This window comes from Dromaius novaehollandiae, chromosome 2, assembly GCF_036370855.1.
Source record: "Dromaius novaehollandiae isolate bDroNov1 chromosome 2, bDroNov1.hap1, whole genome shotgun sequence".
Lineage (NCBI taxonomy): Eukaryota > Metazoa > Chordata > Aves > Casuariiformes > Dromaiidae > Dromaius > Dromaius novaehollandiae.
The window spans coordinates 115,604,877-115,628,032 of NC_088099.1; the positions used below are offsets into that span (position 1 = coordinate 115,604,877).

At 38.1% G+C, this 23,156-nt stretch overlaps 1 protein-coding gene across 16 annotated transcripts in view; it reads right to left on the reverse strand.

Moving 5' to 3' along the window:
* PTPRM (protein tyrosine phosphatase receptor type M) overlaps positions 1 to 23,156 on the reverse strand; it is a 482,698-nt gene that overhangs the window by 282,654 nt on the left and 176,888 nt on the right. For all 16 annotated transcript variants that reach the window (XM_064507225.1, XM_064507224.1, XM_064507229.1 and 13 more), the window contains exon 6: positions 5,870 to 6,044. In XM_064507225.1, coding sequence (XP_064363295.1) covers positions 5,870 to 6,044 — 175 coding nt within the window. The remainder of the gene's footprint in view (positions 1 to 5,869; positions 6,045 to 23,156) is intronic.

Consider the following 23,156-nt stretch of genomic DNA (forward strand, 5'->3'; position numbering starts at 1 on the left):
TGGATATCCCTGAATTATTATCCACCCTTAACCAGGCACAGACCGTTCCCTTCCCCAGACATGTCTCCTGCCAAACCCAGCCACTCCAACTTGTCCATTCCTGACTTGACAGCTCTCTGCCCTGGCCCAGAGCCTCAACCTCTGCTGTTCTCACTCATCCGTTGAGCTAAAGAGTGCTAAACCCAGCCACCCTTCCTAGTCTCAGCCTTGCTTCCCTTTTCTCTCCACTCTATGGTCACCATTCCTACATTCAAATACCACTAAACTCCGCCCCCACGTTTGGTTTTTGCTTCCCTCGGGCTGTATCCACAAGCTCTGCATCTGCTCCTCTCCCCACCTGCCAGACTGCTGCTGTTCTACAGCCATGTTTCTCCTTAACACCTGCTTTTCCTCTCCCCTTCCACATTTCCCCTGCCATTCCTACTAGCCTCAGCCTCCATCTTCATCTCCTACATACACACGTGTATCTATGTGTGTATACATATATTTATATGTATGTATGTACACTGATTTCTGTTCCACCTTCTGCTTTCTTTTCTCTTCCTAGTTTTTGGTGCTTGTATAGTCCTAGTTTTTATCCACCTCCTCTCTCACTGCCATACCTTTCAGTCCAACAATAACAACCTCATCTAAATACGCAGCTTCTTGCCCTTACACCTCTCTCTATCCATATTATGCATCTCACAATTTCAGCTTTGCAGAACTCGGGCTCAGAGAGGTGGAGGGCAGTATACTGGTAAGCTCCCTACTTTCAAGTTCTGTGCCTGGCTCCAGCACAACGCAGACTAGCTCAGATCAGCTTGCATTTAAATTCTGTTCATGGCATCTAGATTTTTGGGGGAATTTGAGAGTTAAATTCAAGAGAAGTCCATGGTACACATGAGAAGTGTTCCTTTTTTTTTTTTTTTTTTTTTTTTTTGGTAGCTTGTAAATTGACTATACTTGAAAGCAGATTTTTACAATAGAAAAACAGAAGTATTCTTGACACAACTATTACCCTCCTGAAAAAATCTTATGTTCTTTCTCCAAAGCCTAGAGGACCCAACACTTTCCTATGGAAAGTTTGCCAGGATGGCTGAACTATCTCAACTGTTTTGTCTGAAAGTTTCTCAGAAACCTTCAGACTGAGGCAGGCACTCGTTCTGGAAAGTATCGGCCTGAAGTCTGTTTGCCAAAACTACGAGAAATTGAAAACAAGACTTTATAGTAGGAATTGTCAGGCAACTTTAAAAATAAACCCTACTACCAGCTCTGTTCATAAAAAAGGCGACAGAGACAGATGGATCTGAAAAGCATCTAGCATGAAGGATTAGCTGGAGAGCAGAAGAAAATATGTTTACCTGCGTATATTTAATGTATGAGAACAACTGATACCACAGATAAGCAGGCTTTATTATTTTTTTACTGTGTCTTGATCTCAAAATGATTTTGCCCTCTGGAACATATTCTCTGTTCCAGAGGCCCAAAACATATTCAGCTCTATTCAAGGTGTTAAATCTTCCATTTGAAAAGAGGCAGACATTTCTGTCCCCAACAGTACAGATGGCTACCTTTCTATGCCCTTACTTAAAAACTTAACAAAACTCCGTTTAACCACTTTGACACCTCAGTTTACCTTGTTTAAACTCAATAAGCAGTCTCAACTGCGTTATAATCTGATGTCTGCTCAGACAGGCTCATTATGTTCTCCTAAATCTAATCTGTGCTCTATCTGTCCACTATTAGAAAAATTCAACCTAGAGACTGTATGTAGAAGTCTGTTTAACTTCACCGAATACATTTAATCAATTCTACTCTACTATTTTCCTTTTGCTCAATGTTCGATTACTTTTATGTCACCTATTAGATACGAACTGCTGTTTTTTACAATAAGTGGGTGATCTGACAAGTCCAATTTCATATCTCCCATTAGATAAAGTGACATTTCAATACAAACTTAGATGAGGATACTGTGTAGTCTGAACGCACACAATGACAAGGCACTTGTCTTTTCAGCCTTTGCTATCAGAATAAACGCTTGCGTAAATTGAAAACGTCCCCTTCAGGATTTATTTAAATAGAGCAGTCAATAATTTATTTCACCATCACCTAAAAGGCATAAAGATAGCACAACTTTTCAAAAAATCCTTTTTTCCCCTTCATGTTTAGGCCAGACTAATTGTTCAGTGACAGGCTTTTTGCTCATTAACTAGACAATATTCATGTTTACAGTTCTTTAATAAGATATCATGGGATTAACTGGCAGACCTTTAATTGCTTTTTTTTTTTTAACACAGAGATTAAACTTTGTTACAACCATTCCTACTCAGGTAAAAAAAAGAAGAAAGTAAGAACATTGGGTAGGTTCTTCCATATCTCTCATCTCACAATTCAAGATTTAATCCCTACTTCTTTGTGATTTCAGGTTTGGTTTGTGGCCCCTGAAACTGGTGGTCCTTCCACTGATTTCAAAACTTCTTGTATTTGATTTCCAGTGACACAGAACATCATCCCATAGTAGTACTATAAACCTTAAAGAGGTTTACATAAGAAAGTAAGTGGAATCTACTTGCAGTAAATTCCTATTCAGTGAAACTATGTCTACAACTAAGTAGAAAAAGTTGCACAGATTTGTAACTCACTTTACTGTGCAAATGTCTCCAAGCCCCTATTTAAAAACAAAGGTATTTTTAAAAAATTCAAATTCCAAAGTGGTATTTACTTATTTGCAACCTGAGAGAAGTTCAGTAATCAGAATGAAGCAGAGAACAACAGATGTGAAGAACTGACTTTCTTTTTTGACTTACAGACACTAGGTTTGACTCTCCTATCATCCAAGCAATATAATTCAAGAGAAATTCCACTAAAGTCAGCTTAGTTACACCAGTGTAAATGAGAAGAGAATTAGATTCATTGCTTCCAACAAAGAAAGGGGAGTAATTACACTACTGTTTCTATACATACTATTATTAAGCCATCAGTAATTCCCGAGTATACTAAGCACTGCATACAGCATGGGTAAATGTACATTTTTCATGATTTATTGATGGTAATGGATTAAAAAGAGCTGTATCTCTACTGAAATCTATCCATTATCTTTGAAGCCTGCTAAATAACAGTGCAGAAAAGCTGCCAAGGAAATTAGGAAATACAATTTCTTAATTATATGCCATCGATAACAAAGTATATTTACTAATTAGCCCCTAATGCTGCTATTCAGTATAGTCATCTAAGGTTTTACAGCACCATGTTTAAAACAGGTCTTTTTAGGTCAGAAGGAATGACCTGCAGGTGGTCTCATAAAAGCTCCAGTACAGGCAATGGGGATTACCATAATTACTTTGCCACTCTATAAGTAGTTAATGGGATTACACCCTAAGGCTATCCAATTGTTCAGAGCACCTAGTGCAAATTTTCTGAAAGAATCTGGGTACGCACAAATGCTTTAATGATAGGCTAAATAATTTCATCTCTGGTCCTGCAAAAGGAACACTAATAAATTAAAACAGCTTAAATCAAAGAAATTGAAAAAAATCTAACTTCTTTGGCTTTCTGTATCTCCTGTCACTGAGGTAGTCAATTTTTCATCTTACTCTTTCACACACCTCCCTTTGTTCCTCATTTCGACTGATGTTACCTCTAGGTCTGAAAGGTGCTTCATCATTCCTGTTGGGGCTCATCCTCCATCCTTTCATTCTCTCTTTGCTGAGTTCCATACATTTTCATTTTTGGCCACCCCTTTTATTTGCTTTTCATGCTATCTTTCCTTGGGCTGAAATAACCTCATTTTTTCCACTATTCCTTGTAATTATATACTCATCCCATCCTCTCTATTTGCTTTTCTTCATCTGTCCATTCAAATAGCTTATCTAAGTTTTTGTACCATAATTTGTTTTGTCATATTATTTTTGTATATTGGTTATCCACAACCTCCATCCTCTTGTCTTGTCTTGTTTCCCTCCAGTTTCTCTAAAACACATCAACTAAAACCATATTCTTGCTTCTGGAAGATGGTTCCTTCTTCTTCAAGGCTCTCTCTTGCATCTTCTACTGGTGACCTGATATTCCCTGGTCTAATCTATATCCCAAACTTGGTCCTCTCCAATCAACTAAAACAACAAAAAAATCCTAAAGTCAAGCTCATCTCACACACACTATTCTAACCATATCACCTTTCCATTAGTCTGTTCTTCAATTTCTTCTTAAACATCCTCCTCCATATTTAATTTAAAAAATTCATCCTTACCTATAGCCCATCTGCTAACCTTCCTGTAGTTCTTCTCATTGTAAACTCTTTTGTTCTCTTTACTTTGTCTCATCTTTCTTCCTCAAAAACCTGTTATGCTTTTTTTTAATTACTTCTTCATCTGATTCTTTATTTATACTACTATTCTTCCAGCTTTCAAACCCTCCTCCCTTAGTGCTAGTTTTGTTTACACATCTTTCTATATTGATTTCAGGAACAAGATCTATGATGGATTTTGAGCTGCAACAGTTCTCCCACACCTCACTTATTGCCCTAATTTGGCTGAACAAAATCATAAACAATTTAGGAATTTAGCAAAAGGATCACATCTTTGAAAATGTTCTGACAAATCCCATGCAGGCTTATAAATATATAAAATTATTATTGCGTTAGGAGAAAGAAAAGAGCAAATCCCAGACCAACTAATAATAAAGCCCCTTATCCAGTCTACTGTGTCTGAAATCAGAACTGCACAAGCTCTCATAATGCAATAGGTACTGATTCTTTAATTAGATGACTAAGTCATAAGAAATGTTAATTTGTATCTTAAACCAAGAAAATAAAACCTAGAGCATAATTTGGAAAGCAAACTGACAAGAATATAGTATGTGAAAATTAATTTCTTGGTCTTTTTACAATGGAGTCTATAACTTTCTTTAATACTATTAGAAAAGCTATAATTACGTAGTCCATGGGAATCTGAATGCTATTCCCAAAAGGAAAAAGTCCTATCCAGCAAAAGATACTGTTTCTGAAAATCAGACGATGCATCATAGAAGCTACTGTTTCCTCCCTAGTTTCTAAAGGAAAATCCCACACTTGTGGTAGATTTGGTTTTAGGATATTCATTTTCTCCTTTCCAACTTGGATCAAATTGTATTCAGAAAAAGAGAAAATGAGCCTTTAGCCCTTCCTCTCCCTTCCTGTTTGTTAAATACAGAATTGACCAGCAAGTGAAGGCACATAACAGAATGATGTGGGGCTACATAAAACCTAGCACAGTGCTCTGTGGCACTGCCAGGTGCTACAGAATCTGTATTTTTCCCCTGATATAATAAAAATAAAATTATGGTCCTCCAAAGTACCCGTATAAAAATAAGAAGCAATAAAAATGCAATTTAAATATACTTAATGTCCTAAAATTGTTTCAGCATGCTTCTCCATAATAAGGATGGACATTTTTACATGCATTGTATTTACACTTAAGTGTTTCCCGCTGTTTTTAGAAACTTCTTCCATATATTGGAATATGTGTATTTTAAGTGTTCTCGTTTACTGCACATAATTCTTTCACATAAATATATTTCACATAAATATATTTTTGGAATGTAATCTCCTCATAGGAAGTAAAGAGCCAGTATTCTATTCGTACCTCTAAAAAGAAATATCTTGTAAATATACTCTCAAAAACAAAGTTCTAAACAGTGCATTTTTGGGGAAAAACTTGTTAATTAGCACAGGCTCCTTCTGTCATTCCCTTGCTAAAGCTGGACAGGCTCTTGAGATTTACGTAAGTAGAGTCTATTTATTGAACCTCTTACTGACTTCAACAGCCTATAGGTGACATCCTCAGTGAATTAGCAATTGCAGCAAGCCTTTATTCCACACAATGAACATGCAAAAACAGATTTTACTGTGAAATACCTTTGACTATTAGCTCTGCATAGTTTGATACACCAACCCCTCCTTCAGTCCGAATCATGCAGCGGTAGTTGCCAGCATCCCTCTTCGTGGCATTCACCACATTAAAAAAAGCTACAAATCGTCGAGAGTTGAACACTTTTATGTCCTTCAGAGGTGCATCCCTTACATAAATGCCCTAGGCAAAGAAACAAAAATAAAGAATATTTTTAGCAATTTTTATACAACACTGAAAAACATTTTTATTTCTCTCAAGTCCCCTAAAAGGGGAGGGAGGATAAAAACAGAAGTCTGTAGTGTTACTTTTACAGATGTTTCCACTGTGTGAGACTTTTCTGCCTTCCCATGTGAGTTAAAACATTCATCATCAGTGGGCAACCATTCATCTGGAACAGCTGCTTTCAACTCTTTATAGATTAACTAATACGAAGATTTAAGAGCAATGTAACATTTACGTGCTTGGCTTACTTCACACAAGTATTTGAAGTTTTTTGTTTTAAAGAAACATGAAACCCAGCATTCTCAGTCTCTGCTTTCTCTTCCCCTGCACATCTGCTGCTCTGCGTATGCATCTTCCACAGCTTGCAAAGAAATATAAGTGGATGGTTCCCATATAGCAGCATTGACACCTGGGATTACCAGTGAGTCAGGTAGGATAGACTAGACACAGATTTACCAAGGGAAAGGCTAACAAGGCTGAAGTCTCCAGTTCCCACTTCTTCAGCATGGTACTGGCAATTGGGCAATTTCCAGTCTATCTTCTCCTCAATTCAACATATCACATGTAGCGCATAAGAAAATAAGCTACATAACAGTCAAGGAGCACAAGCTCCAGCTAAAGTCCCATGCCACCGGCCTGCTCCCTCACATGAACCAGTACATGTCTGGGGGAAGGAAACGGCAGGGCAGCAGAGAGAAAAGGGCAGAGATGACATCTTGACATGTGATGCAAAGATGACGGCAGAGAGATTTGGCTAGCATATCCTCATCAAAATTCATGCTCCATCTGTCCATGAAATAGAGTATGTGCACTACAAATGACTAAAGAGATCTTCACAAAACACAGGCTGGAAAAATTTTACACAAAATCTACTCAAAATTTATTGAAACAAAAAACAGCACACTTCACAGAAACGTATGCATTTCAGCAAACTGAAGAAGCCTATGGCCATTACCAAAACATCAACAGAAACAGTGGAGAACTCTAATGGGCACCTCCCAGGAGATGGTCTCTCTGAGAAGGCAGATGCACAGTCCTATGGTATTTAATGATATCCATTGTTTTTAGTAGGTTTTTCTGACTTGAAGAGCTACAAACAGGGCAAAGAGCAGTTCTGAGCTACCTAGCTGCTAAAACTGTCCAACAGAAAACGCTGACCTCAATTTGTTAATTACGGCCTTCACTTGTCACCATATTGAAAGTAACCTTAAAATGCCACTTCCAACCATGAGGAGTTGCAAATAACAACCACATTAAATTGAACATGTACATAAATCACAAAACCAAGTCGATTATGACATTAATGCCAAAGAAGCAACATAATTAATACTAATAATGATTCTCATTCTTTTAATAGATACATTAAGGTAAGAGTTATTTTCTTTTTGAAAAGAAATGTGGGTCATGGACTTCAAGAAAAAACTTGCAAGATGCCCAAAGAAGAATGCAGTGTCAAGCCTTAAAAATTACACAGCCTTAAATTATTACTTGAGAACTACTTCAGACAACTTCCAGCTCCTTAAAATTCCTGGAATTCTGAGCTGGAGATAAACTGGCTTGTCTGACGTGGCAAGTGACATGGCAGTTACTGAAAACACAACTTGGAAAGAAACATTTCAAACAAAACAACGATTTTCATCGGTTTTGCCACAGGGTTATCATTCTGGCAAGAAAGGCAGCAGATAGCAGGAAGCAAGTGGAGCGGGTTAATTATGATTTTAGAGAATGAATATTATTTAAGAGCAACATTAATTTATGTTTTTCTAAGACAATGAATGATTAATCCTAATTATCCGAGTTGTTCAACAGTCACGGATCACGTGGTTTTAAAGCGTGTTTCTGCAATTTTCAGATTTTTAAGGACTCTTGGTGCATAGCCAAGTCATGTGCTTAGGTTACAGCCACCCACGCTAGCTTTTTTGGTTTTTTTTTTCAAGTTGCAACATCAGTGAGCTCTACATAGGCTATTTTATCCTGCCAAGAAATAAGGTAAGCTGTTCTCTAGGGAATGACATATGGCCGAACACAGATTAATTCTAGTACCTAAACCAGCTCAGCTCGTTTGAGTATCTGCGCTCCAGCCTGCCCTGTAGACTTACCTTAGACACAGGGCTCCCATATCCAGAATTTACTAGGATTTACTAGGTTTCTCCTGAGTTACAACAGAACTGGAGAACAGTGGGAATATTTTAAGAATAACTTCTTGCTGTTCTGTTCCCATCTGCAAAAGGCTACAGGAAACCGTCATAGGGAGAACAAGGAGGCGAAGGAAGAGGGCAAGGCCACGCGGCAGCAGCGTTTCTGCCTTTTGCTGAGGCCAGGCACGTGAGGAGAGGAGACCACGCAGAAGTAGGACGCATGCATGCTCCCCTCTTGCCCCGTGCAGGCCGGCGTGCGAGCCCGCAGGCAGTCCTGCTCACACCTCCCCGCGGCCTCGTGGATGTCCTGCAAAGCGCAGCCCCGGTTGTAATTTCAACTGTCAGCCATCCACGAAAGGAACTGCTCCAACATTGGCCCCAGAGGACACATTCACAACTTTTTCTGTGTGTACGCAGAATGAAAATCTGCACTGATCAATGCATTTCAGAATTTTATAATAAATTATTGTTTCACTGGGGTCCCATAATCTTCTTCACTTTCTGTTTATTCTCAAACACAGCATCTTGTTCGATTTCAAGCATCTTAACTGCTGTTCTAAAACAGAAAACCTTAGTTTGATCAAATAATCAACTATACGGCCATACAATACATGCTATCCATTCACATGTCAATAATTTTGACTGAAAAAATACAGACGCCTAAGCAGATTTCAGAGATGCACATCCTTTTGCTCACATGAACAAGCTACATGAGCCTTAAAGGGAACTCAGCTTGCCTCTACAATGCTCTATCTAAGCATTTTCAGCCTCTGCTGAAATCCAGATGTGAAACAGGTTATTAGGGCTCACTTCAAAATTCATGAGGCAGCTCCACAATAAAAAGCCTTTATTATTAACATTACAACACATCTGTAAAGTATATGTGAGATAGTATTATTAATAAAGATTATCTTGACTGATTTTTCTTAAACATTACAAACTCACAGAGGCAAAGTGCACAGTGTCTAATTATATGTTAGAACTCAAACAGTCCTACAGAAATAACTAACATGACATTTCCTACTAGAACTCAAAGGAAAAAAGACAGGCTTTTTTCTTTAGTCTCTTTGCAAAAAAATGTTTGTAATGAAAATTTTGTGTCTGCAATAGACAAAGACTAAAACATCATTCCTTTATTTTCCACAAGAAAGAGTAGTTCAAGAGAGCAAGTTTTCCCTCTCCAAGAATGACAGTAAATGAGTAGGAAAGCTGCCTAATTGAGCTGAGTTTGAGTTAAGTATAAATGAATTGAAATGAAGGCAATGAATTCATGTATATGATAAATTCAATCCACAGGCCTTATGGAGGAGGGTGAAAACTGGCTGCATCACAGTTAAAACAAAAAACCCCCCCAAATCTATCCCCCTGACACTTATTCAGCAACAGCCAAATAGCTAAAGATTATGTTTAGTCTGAAAAATGCTGTTTATAAAGTGATATGAGAATACAGAAAGGTTTACTCTCTTTTGATTTGTGATTCACATTTCTTTCTCGCTGATGCACTGCACAGTGTCTTCAGCAAGCTACACAGGTATGACAACGGTCACTCCAACAGTAGAGTTAACTCTTAACTCTGAAATTTGGAGGAGGACATCAATATTTTTTTCTTTTCCATAAAAAACAGGTCTCTTTAAGCACAATGTATGATAAATGACCACCTTTCTGCTCCAACTGTCAAAAGCTATTTCATTTAGAATGGTTAGAAATAATGTATTTATATCTACTGAGCATCCATTTATTGAACATATTTGCAGATCCTGAAAAACTTTTTAACAAAATATTTTCAGTAGTATTCACAAAAAATAAGATTCTTGACACTCCCTAATGCAACATTCTGAAGTCCCACAGATAAAGCAGATCAGTTAGGATCCATCACTTCAGTAATTATAGTAAATAAAAACTTTATCCCAGTTTTATTAAAATAGATTCTGAAATTCACTGACAGATGTTTCAGACTAGCAGTTTTTATACGGAAGCCTATCTGAGTCTTCAAAAATACGTTACATCTTATTGAAAATTAAATAAAAAATGACAAGTCTATAATTTACTAATCCCATTACACTAAATGGTATAGAATTCATGTTTTACTATAACACACTGTGGTGATAAATTCACTGTATCAGGTTAATATGAACCTTAAAAGAGGTTGTCAGAGCAACTTTGTAGTATCTTTGTGTTAGTTTTTTTAAAACCACTCAACAAGATAAACATAGTTGATTTTACTTCACTTGGTAGCTCTGTTTTGCCATGTGAAAGATTGAGGCTTTACTACAGATTAAGACAGCTAGCTCTTCCTGCCACTGGGACTGGGAGAACAGTGTGAACACGACACCTTATTCTTTGGAAAGAAGAAACTGCTTTAATCATTTAATACTAAATCTGCTCAGACTATGAAGGCTAGGTCCCCCAGGCAGAGCTATCCAACCTTATGAGAGTAGAAGAATTTTGACCACCAAATAAAGATTGCAAGATGCTGAGATTCAAAAATGAAAAAAAAAGAAGAAAACAGATTCCACTGGCTGCTGAAATTTTTCATATGTTCAGAGAAAGCTTTTAAGAAAAAATACACACATTCAAAGGTGTTATTTAAGCCAACTGATCACTATATTTAACTGATGAGTCACCTGTAGGAATAAATTTTCTATTAGACAAAGTGTTATTTAATATACATGGATAGGAAAAAATTCTTAATTTAATGTTACAGCTAACACAGCTAGAAAATTCATATTCCTAGTACCAGCATATTAAATGCATACAGAGACAACTTAAAGCACCTTAAGATGCACATTATTTTTCCATTCTAGGCAAGCTAGAATGAAAAAAACAGGTTGATGGTTATTTAAATTGGACTTACAGTCTCTTGTAGGCAATGAACTAACTCTAAGTCTTTTAAATGAACAGCAATTTAGCAGCAACAAGATATATATTAAACCTTTCAGAAATAGTTTTAACAAAAATGCAGCAGTAATTCAAAGGGATTGGACTTCTAGGATGTTAGATCCAGCACTACCACTACATTAATCACTCTCAAGGCATGTTTCAACTCTTTTTCCAAAAAAGACTTAAGAGAAATCATTGGCCAGTCAACCTCTCTGTCCATAAAGGTAGATTAAGCAGCTTTCCACATATTTAATAAAAGAAAGGTTTTGCATTATCCCACTTTCAAATATGCACATTTATAAAATTATGATTAGATTCATACCAGCGGGATCTCAAACAATATCAGCAGTGCCAGAAGTAATTTTGTTTAAAACATATGTAAAATCTAAATGAAATAATAATTAATACCTCAATAAAATTGCTTCCCTGAGCTTGTATTTTTCATCCTAATAATTAAGATACTTGGCTCTACCTCTGAATTTCTAGAATTGCTTTCATAACCAAGACAACTATTTGTCAACCTAAACTAGAACCACCACAGATCCTCTGATTATCCTATGCTTATTCCATCTGTGTAAGTTAAAGTGTATTTCATTCAAGTAATGAGGCCACACTGGAAGAAGATTATTATTGTCCTATTTGGAATTATTCTGCTATGAGCTAGAATTGCACTCGGCATATGTAACTAATGGGCATTCAAGTAAAATGCTATTTTATCCTTCAAGAAAGATTTCAGATATTTTAACGTTTGATAACCAACCCTTTTCTTCAAATCACACAGCTATCCATAAGTGTCTGTATACGATGACCAAACCAAAATGCTTGTTGGAGACAATAGGTAATATTGTGAACTATTACTAAAGTCACAAATCTAGTAGTCTTTTCATCAAATTATCAAATATTAAGCAATGACATCTACTGAAGATACAATTAAACATACAGAAAGTAAACAAAGAGACTACCACATTTTCTGCAGTCATTAAGCTCAGTGTAATTTACCCAAAACACTTCTTCTGTGCTTCTGTACTGAATTGTTTTGTATCATTCTGACAAGAGCAAAAATGTTACTGCTGTACAGAGATTTTGAAAGGTGGGGGAAAACCCTGCTCAATCTATTTTTTTTTATTTTTACATGAAAATTCAGAGTAGTTGAGAAGTGTTCATATTCTCCAATAACTTTTCAGTGCTTACAAAAATGTAAAAAATCACAAGCCTTCTTGGAATTCATCTTTACTAGCACACAGCAGAATCCAAAACTGCTTGTAGGAAATTATATCCTCAGAAACATCTGGAAAAAACAGAGCACTAGGAAGTCTCTCTCTAAAGGAAAGGTTTATACGTCATAAAGAAGTTATGGCAACAGGCCGCATATCTGCTAAGCATTGTGCTGAACCCACAGCCTCCCTTTGGATTGCATCAAATTCTTTGAACTACGGAATCTTAAGTACTTCTCATCATATTTCTATTTGTGTTAAAAATTACAACAAGCAGGATGAATGCCCTGCTGAAAAATGAAAAGCTATGTATGTGATTTTAAATAGTCTGTTTTGGAGTTCCAGACAGCACCCGCGAAGGGTCTGGGAAAGAGGAGAGAGTGATGGAGAGAAAATGAGACAGAAAAGATCTTTAGCATAACCTTCATTGATACGTACAATGCAAAATATACTAATGCAGGCATTTGTTTGCCTTTTCTATCCAAGCAGATTACAGTACAGCTAAAATACAGTGCACTTGCTGTCCCAGGCTCTCTTCATGGGTAAAGTGGTAACTTCCTAGGAGGAACAGAGGCTCAGGATGAAGAAATTCCAACAGGTAAATTCTGGGGACGACAAGTCTACCCAGAAGTTTAAAACCACCGGAATAGCCAGCAAAACCAAAGGGATACTCGGTTTGACAAAGTACATCAAGGAAGAAGTAGCCAAGAGTGAAAGAAACAAACACCAATGTTTCATGACCCAGCAGCGAGGCCCTGTTCAGGAACAGAGGGCTGCCTCCTGCAAGGGCTCTTCTAAGAGGGAGCAATGAATGCGCACAAGGGATGAATACCTACAGAAAAGGAAGCTAAAGCAAATGCCTCAACAGTGATGGTTCAATTTGCAAATGAAGACAATCACAGCAGTAATATCCAGTAATAGATAATGCAGTAATAAGTAATGTATACGTTACTTCATGTCACAGAGAAGCTACTGTAGAGGGAACTGTCTGGAGGTGTTTTAGTGTTAATTACAGAGTCAGTCACATAGTTCAACAACTCCCCCGCATCCCCAAATGTACACCTCCTCCAGTGCTCTATTTCCTTCCTGTCATCTTTCCTTTGGGCTTAATTTAATCCTCACTTCATTTCTCTTTGTCTCAAAACAGCTTAAACAGCCGCTGGTGTCAAAAAAGAAGCCCACGTTCAACTCCAAGTTGAACACCACAACTCCCAGCAGTCAGCTTGTAAAATTTAAGTACAGTATTTACTGCAAAGGCCACTGTTTCTTTCTCCCAAAGGTCCAACAGCACAGCACAGAAAGCTTATTGAATTTATTTCACCGTTAGCTTGTATCTGTCCCTAAGTGATTCCACTGCTGCTGCACAAGTCACTATGCTCCATATCAAGGCAGTCTTCAGGGTCCACAAACCGGCGTACTTAACACACGGTTGAAAAGTGAGTTGAATTTAACTGATCCCCAATGGCACAGGTGAACTGTTTCATTATCTCAGATTGTCATTTACTGTTTACTAGATTATTAGGCACTCCAGGATAACTGAAGGATTAACACATCACACTGAGTTTCGTGGAAAACACCACCACATCAGTCGCTTCATTTTCAAATTCAGATAAGAATATCAAAAAGGTTAGGCTGCTAGAAGAAACAAGCACAACATCCCCCAACACCTTTTCTTAAGTATCATATCACCAAATGAGAACTGTCATAGCCATAGAAAGGACAGGGATGGCAGAGAGAGGGGGATTCAACTCAGAACTGCAGAAATCCCTCCTAACCTGCATGTATCCATAAGAGATTCCAGCTAAGCAAATTTTCTGCATACCAATGTATGCAGTTAATGTATGAGTATCTGACAGTTTCTGAATATGAGAGAGAGAGTTTTCAAACAGAAAAAAAACCTAACAGGCAGATAGAAAGAGGAAAAAAGCTAAATCCTGGTTAAATAAAAATAATAATGGCTCTCTTAGGTGACACTTCTGACATTTCTCATATCTAGAAGGTGCAACGGGTCACCTTCTTCAGCAAATGAGGAGGATCAAAATTTATTAACATTGTGGGGTACTCAGAAACAAACTCTGTCAAGCTGTTTCCAACTATTTTCAGGTTCTGTACTGTTGTCCACAGCCAAGGCCCTAGCAGACTTCACAGAGCTTCCAGTATTTCTCTAGAAATGAAACTTCTACATTCACGGATTTTTCTTTTTCCCAAAAATCTCTTTTGGTCACACAAGATTACTACATAGACAAAGGATTAAGAGTTTAGAGAATATTCTTGTGATAAAAAGGCTATTTTCAAGAGGCAAGATTTTAACACCCCTGTTAAAAGTTTTCAGACCACATATTCCCTTCACAAACAGCAACAATTACATACGTGTTGAAAACGAAATACAAATTTTAGCGTCGTAAGCATACTCTTGGCAAAGCACCGTAACCTCAAAGCAGGCTCCGTCCCTCCCAGGCAGCTGCTGAAGTAAGGCCTTTGGAGAGCGCTGCCTTATCGCTCCTTGCAATGTGATGGAGAGGCAGGACTAGCACCACTACAGAGCTAAGGACCTCGCTCTGTCCTGAACCAGCTGTACTTTTGTTCTTCTGTAGCAAAGGCAGCTTAGTTTTCTGGCATTATAAACATCATATTTGCTCACAACCACATACCTGAAGTTTTTGGATGTTGGGTTTTGTTGTTGTTGTTTTTTTTTAGTATCACTACCAGCATGGTACTTAAATCTGCTTGCAGATTTAAGAGGGTCTGATGTATCAAAGGTTTTGGCTGATGCCATATGTAAAACTTTATAGTGACTTCTGTCAGGTACTGTTACCAGACATCTAGTATTTTGGATAACAGCTTAAGTTTCTAAAATGTCTCCTGAATCCCTGTTCACTCAGGAATGGTGGGACTAAGTTCATGAGGTTGGGAGTGAAATTTATTCTTCTAATTACCCGTATATGCACTTATTTAATATTATCAGCAAAATATGCTTACCTTTTTTCATGGTTACTGACCTTTTGCTCTTGTGACTGGCTGTGCAGCCTGCGTGGATTAGGAGGTTTACCATGTACAAGAGCTTTGCTGGCCAAGCTTCTGGAATGTTTATGGAGGGAGAGTGTAAGGCTCATTTTTGTCTCTGTTATTACAGCGGCATCATCTTATACAAGCAGCATAAGGCTAGCAGTTAGATCCAGAGTGGCTTTTGCACTGTGTGGCGTTTTAGTTTTCCAGCTGTGCATTTCATTGGTCATAGTAGCTCTGTGAACCACAGCTGTATTACATGGGAGTGGCTGGAATGTCAGTCTAATATCCATCAGCGACTGAACTTGGGCATTGACTTTGCAAGTTGGCCTGTATTTTTCCGTTTATTCTACAGTTTATTTTTCTAAGGAACATCCAGGAATCTTTTGTGAGAACCAGCCTTGGCAGCACACCACTGTGGTGGAAAGGCTTCAGTGTGCTTGGATGTAAAAACAGGAGGGTGGTAAGTTGGCAATATTCCTGTTTCCAAGACTTTCGACTGTATTCCAGTGCCATGATTTTGAGAAACTAGTCCTTAACCAACCTTAGCACTCAAAGAATAAAGCTAGAGATAATATAAGAGTATGCAGCATCTGATGTGCCACTCAGCCCCTCCTTTTACTGATAAAAGCATTAAGCTGGAATGGTTTATGCTGGTCCACTCTAAAATGCTTCACACAGGTATTGATTTGGAGATGTCCATCTGTTTGTTAAATATGTTGGCCTGGATTTATCATTAACTGTACATAATTGTATAATTTCTCTTAGTCTCTGGCATCATTAATATTTGAAAATTCTGTAACAGAAATCTTAAGCAACAGTGAAAGATTAATCAAATCAACACACAGATAAGAATAAAACTAATAAGCCCAAGGAAAAAAAAGCCTGTGTGGCTTTACTCCTGGTGAGAGACTGCATCGCAGGGATAAAAGAGAGAAACAAACTGCTCTGAGTGCAATGCAGCCTTCAACCCTATTGCCCAGACAGAAGCAATGCAGTTTTTTCACAACAGTGCTCATCACACTGACAGTGAATCTGTCTTACTCAAAGCATGAGCATCTAACCTTTGCACAGGAACTGTTCGGAAGTTGAGGTATACACATTCAAAAATGTATTTGACTTTTCACATAATCTAAATACACACTGTTTTAAAGTATAAACCTCGAAGCATATGCATTTGCTTACAGCTAGAGTGGAGCAACAAATGTACGTACAGATACCCTGTTACAAGAATTTAGTGTGGGATCTCTAATACACACTTTAAAATTTTATCAAGTTTGAATTGTTGTTCGTCAAGAAAGCTAACATTTGTTACACTTCTTTTTATGCCTCTCTCTAGGAAAAGAGAAAACAAAGTAAATTAAACTAAATCCTTCTATCACATTTTATCAAAGTTCTTACAGTGCAGAAGATGAGAACAATTCAAGTCTGTTTCCTAAAAACTAATTTGGCAGAGTTTGTGCAAATTAAACCTCGAGCAGAATTCAAATAATCATAAAACCAAAAAACTAATATTACAGTATTGCATGTAGCTCTTTATAAAATTGGGCTGTAAAACAAAATTATTTAAGTGGGGAACAGGGATATGCAGATAACAATGCACTGTTCCACAGATGCTTTAAAGTACCTATTCTTTGCTTTTCTTTTCTTCACTTTTACAAAACATAGGAAAAGGAGCTTCTTTTTTACACTTTTTATATTACTGTCATTTTATACGCAGTACAAGACTGCAGCCTCTGCACTAACAGATGATTTTGTACTTCTGACACTCTCCTAGCAACATACTACTCTCCCACATAAATTGCTGGAACTAGAGCGTGATCAGAGGTTTAATAGGTCAGGATTCATTGATAGCCAAAGCCCCATCCCAACTGCTTTGCAGTTCTCCTGTGTGTTCTAGTTGCTGAGCATTTCCTTTCTCTTCCTTTAAGACTGACAAACTGTTAAATAAGAAGTAAGATATGTAAACTGACATAAATAGGAATTAACAGAAAAAATGATCCAAGAGAGAAAAAAATGGGAAAATGGGGAAAAAAAGAAATCCAATCAACTACTGAAAAACAGTGTGTGCACAGACACACGTCTCACCTCACCCAGGAAATTCCATTTCAGTACCTCCCTCTCAGTACATCTGCTAAATGCTACAGATAAGCGTATTTAATTAAGTATTATCACATAGTCACAGGATCACTGTGACGGGAAGGGACCCCTGGAGATCATCTGGTCCAAACGCCTTACTCAAGCAGGGTCAGCTAGAGCAGGTTGCTCAGGGCCATCTCCAGTTGGCTTTTGAGTATCTCCAAAGATGGAGACTCCATGACCTTTCTGGGCAGCCTGTTCCAGTGCTCTGTTACCCTCATAGTAAAGAATTTTTTTCTCATGTTCCAGTGGAATTTAGTGTGTTTCAGTTCATGCCCATTGCCTCTTGTCATGTCACTGGGCACTACCAAGAAAAGTCTGGCTCCATCCTCTTTAGACACCTCCACAAACACACACACGCAACCCCGTCAGCTATTTATACAGATTGATAAGGTCCCTCTGAGGCCTCTCCTCTCCAGGCTGAAGAATCCCAGCTCTCTCGGCCTCTCTGCATACGAGAGATGCTCCAGTCCCTTAATCATCTTTGTGGCCCTTCGCTGGACTCGCTCCAGTAGCTCCATGTCTCTCTAGTCCTGGGGAGCCCAGCACTGGACACCGTATTCCTGGCATGCCCTCACCAGGGCTGAGTAGAGGGGAAGCATCACCTCCCTCGACCTGCTGGTGACACTCTGCCTAACGCAGCCCAGGATGCTGCTGGCCTTCTTTGCTATGAAGGCACGTTGCTGCTCATGGTCAACTTGTCCACCAGGACACGCCAGTCCACCAGGTCCTTCTCTGCCAAGCTGCTCTCCAGCAGGTCAGCCCCCAGTCTGCACTGCTGCATGGGGTCATTCCTCCCTAGGTGAAGGACTTTGCACTTCCCTTTACTGAACTTCATGGGGTTCCCCTCTGCCCACCTCTCCAGCCTGTCGAGGTCCCTCCGAGTGGCAGCACAGCCCTGTATCAGTGGTGTATCAGCCACTCCTCCCTGTTTTGTATCATCACTTGCTGAGGGTGCGCTCTGTTCCTTCATCCAGGTTGTTAATGAGACCTTAAACAGTAGTGGCCGCAGTATCAGCCACTAGGCACAGTACTGCAGGGATACCAAAGTTGTGCCATGACGGTTTAAGTATATTACTGGCATCAGAAAATCCATATTTAAGGCAGATAACGCAGAAAGAGTTTTAATCAAAGCTCACAACCCACTGGACATTGCATAATCCAAACATGAAAAACAGTTACAGGCTTCGTATGTTCTGCTGTTCATAAAACAACTTTTTTATCATGTAGTAAGATTAGTATGCATTCAATGAAAAACAAATAAATAACAACTGATTAACTAACAAAAATTAATGAAAAAGATAAAATATTCAATGTAAGAAAGGCACTAAGTATATTCAGTGGAGGGGAGACCCAAAAAATTAAGGTAACAAGAACTGAACTGGAAATAACATTAAATGTTTCTGAGAAATAAAAAAAAGCTTAACTTCCTTCTACTCGATTAGACCCACTTCTCCCCTTTTGTACAGAGCACTAAATATCCTTCCAACAGTAGGACAGAGAAGCACCCCAGGCTGCTACAGCACTTCAGTATCTATGAAGAATACACATCAGGATGCACATACTTCTGCATGCACTCTTGGCAAAATCTTCAGCTTATACATGTTGTTAAAACTCTTCTAGAATCAATGGACTCGTGATAATTTGAACATCTTCCTTAGGACTATCTCATTGCCCAGTTTACACTGACAGTGCCACCTGCTTGTGTAACTAAGTTGTTATGTGTGTAAATGGTTTTATTTTTAATAAAGAAAATATTGCTTCATTATCTTAGTATTCAAAAATGGTTGAAACGTTTTTTTCCTCAAGTGTTTCCAGACTTACACATGAAAATGTCAATTAAGCAGGTGAAAGCTTCAGTAAGTTTACAACATGGTGAAAAATGCTTATGAAACTCTAGGACTTGGGATCGCTTCCCAGGATACTTTATATGATTGACATAAACAAGCACATGCACGCACACAATTTTGTATAACCTATAAATATATTCTGTTTTCAAAACTTGCCAGGAGTCATAGCACTGGTTCCACACTCACGTGAGGTTGCTTTTGATATCGCTCATTTGTGCATGTGTGTGTGCATGTGTGTGTGCGTGTGTTTTTCTAAGGAAAAGCATTTACTTTTCCAGAACTCTCTCTGACACAGGAGCATACATCTTCTTTTGAATAATAATAAATAATGCATTCGGTTTTTGCAGTTTTACAGGAAGGGGAATAAAATCTTTCATTCTCTTCAGCAAAAGATTATCTAAGATGCACTGAAGTAGGGTGAAGGACAGCTTTCAGGAGAGTCAAGAAGAAAAGCCAAATCCCTTATTAACAGGTAATAAACTGTTTACATCTGGTAGAGACGACTGGCCTTTAGACTGCTTCTGTTCTCAGTTTCTTGGCTGCACAAAGTAGCCTGTGCTCTGCATGTATAAACAAGAGGTGTGAAGGATTTCAGCCTCTCCCCTTCAATCAGAGAATACCATCAGTCTCCTGGTATTGGTAAGTCTAATGCTGCTGCTTATTAAAAGCTCTCAGACACATTCTGTTATAAGACCCTCTTTTTGTTTGTTTATCTTTGACAAATTTTTACTCTTAGGTCTATATTTCTGCAAGAGAAGGCATGCATCTCACATTGTTATTCTTAAATAACTACATGCATTCCAGCCACTTTTGAAAAATGAAGCTAGGAAAAAGATACTACTTCAGCTCCTCACTGTTTGAGGAACCTTTCTCTCAAGAAAAGCTACCCACATTATGTCAAGGTACAAATCTGTGAAAAATGCAATTCCCACATGTTTAGTGATACTACAACAAATCTTTAGAAATTATTGTCACAAGAATTTCATGTTACCTGCATATCATCTGAACAGCTATTCCATTGAAATTTCACTCTAGACCATCCTAAGAACAAGTAGCACTGAGAGGGAACCGAATGAACTGCCTACAAATCAGGACAAGAACCGGATGGTGAAGTTTGCAAGGTGAAAAGATCAAGAAAGGACTGAGATAAAAGCTTGCCTGGGAAAACTCAGCTATGAGTCTAAGTGGAGAGAAAGAAGAAAGTCCATAAAAGAGGTAAGATTGAGGGCAAATGAAAATCTGGATAAGGAAACACTGTGATTCTGTAGTAGGAAGAAAAGAGAAAACAAAATTAACCCAGAATCAGCCTGTGGTGGAGAGAAATGGGACTGGCTGAGCAGAACGACTTGGGACATGGTAGGAGAACTAGGCATCGGAAGAACATCTTGGAAAGATACAATGAGACTGAGGACAAGAACTCATGGAGGTGGGTAGAAGACATATCTGACAACAAATAAGAGATGTAAATGAGGATTTCATGGGGAGGACTATTAGCATAAGAAGCTGAAGAGACATTGAGTCAGGAAGTAGAAGGGAAAGACTGAAATAAAAGATGAAGAAGTTGCATGTTGGTGGAGATGAGGCAGGTCAAAGAATTACAGGTTGGAGATTAAGTCTCAGTATAATGGACAAGAAAGTCTCTGCCCAAGCAGGCACATACTTTTTGAGAATTTGAAGCCATCTATGGTCCCCGAGCCTCCTTATTCCTCTGCTGCTTATAATACTGCATGGCAAAATGTTTCCTCATGTAATGTAATAATCAATTAGTGCTTTTCAGGCTACTCAATTAGCATGAATCTGCATAATGTAACTTCAGTTTTCAATCTTTCTCACATACAATGTAGATTTCAACAGAATGCCAGGATGGTATTTCTGTGGCTTTTTGTTTTTGTTTGGCAATTTGTCTTTTTTAAACTGTGAAATACAGACACACATTCATCAAGGAGAATATTATTAAATTTGTAAAGTCAAGCACTACAAAATTAGAAAATGCCAGAATTAAAATTGCTAACAAAACTTCTTATGGTCTCAATGTGCATGCACATGATAACACAGAGCTCATGGCATGACTGCATGCTCTGTTCTGCTCACAAACCCCTTCCCACACATTCAGGCCATGGGACGAACTTGCTCTAGGGATGAACCAGAGCCGTGCAGGCTGTGGTGTGAATGAAACAAGGGACCCCTCACTAACTGGTGACAAGACTTGGAAGCTAAAGAAGAAGAGAGAGAATTGCAGATTCTTTATGATTTTTTAGTTTAACAGCTGTGCCTCTGTCACAGAGATTTTATGTGATGTCAGTCAAGCCAATTAAATGATACTTTGCTCAGAAATCCACTGACTGTGTACTCATATTCTAGATGCTGGTTTTAGGCTTTGAGGTCGATTCACAGAACTGCTGAGCACTCGCCATTGCAACTAACGTCAGTGGACGCTGAGCATGGAAAGAGCTACTGCCTCATACGCAGAAAATCAGGTCCACATGTCTCATACTAGGTTTCTCAAAGTAAGGCATACGTTTTACTTTGATTTCTCTATGTCTCTATTCCTCAACTGTAAAATGAAGATAATATCACCCCATCATCACCCAGAAATAACTTATAACTTAGTGTAAAGCACTAAGATTACTTATAAAGATTCCATCAGAAAATGAATAAGCCTGCTTTCAAAATTGATTTGTATAGCAATTACTAAACAAAGCAAGGCCACATATATACTAGTGTGAAAGAACCTGAATATTATGGAGCTATTCATCAACTGAATACTGTCCACTGTATCAAATAAGCTGGGGATTCTGCAAAAAAAAAAAAAAAAGATGTCAGTATGTAGCTTAAAAAAAATAGGCTCAAGAGGTTCGAAATTTAAGGCTGCAGAGGCATAACTTTCCCTAAGTATTGCCTTGAAAATATTAATATTTAACTAGTTTTCATTTGATAATAATTTTAACTTAAGTTACTATTTAATACAATAGTTTGAATATATATTTATGCAACATATGCAATTTCAAACTTCATATACTTGCAGAGAAGAAAATATATATGTGTGTACCTTGGGCCTGGATTGGAAGAAATTTACTTATTTTAAATAATTACTAAATTTTCTAAGCCTAATTTTTCCCTGCAAGCTGCAAATTAAATTTCTGGCTCAAAGGTGCTACTAGAAAGCTAACTGTTTACTTTTTAAATGGATGCACCAAAAGAAGGCTACTTCCAAAAAAGAATTCTACCTTCTTTCTCCTACAATACAGATTTGTGTTTCTTCTAGGAATTTGCTAAATAGAACATTAACAGAAGCTTTCCAGAAGACACTGCTTCAGCTGCTCTCACTTCACCACTTCATCAACTCATCTGTGTTCCCCGTGTTCACTTCCTTCCAAATTCTATGGTTCCCACCTACCCTTTTTTTTCTTCTTCTGAAATGTCTCCAGTCCTTGGGATTCCCAGTTTCTTTACTGCCTACTGCTTTATCTCATTGCTGGTGGTAACTTCTGGAGTTTGCAGTTTCAAAGATAAATTTGTTTAATTAAAAAAAAATTACAGTGATTGCTACAGCCTGTAGAGTGGAGGCACAGAAAAGAGCACTGAAATCACATTTTTGCTCAGTCATGCAAGAGAACAGAAAGAGTAGTCCCATATTGACAATAACCTGTGCTGCCCACAGATGTGACAAAGAAAATGTAAGCAGATGGGACACATCTGTTAATTACAAACATTCCTTCATTAGTGTCATCAGATTTATTTTTGGATATGTTCATGTTTAGAACATAAGCTAATGAGGACATTGAATTCATAAGCATACAATCTAGCTAATGACCCTTTTAACTGGACATTAGTTACAACAAC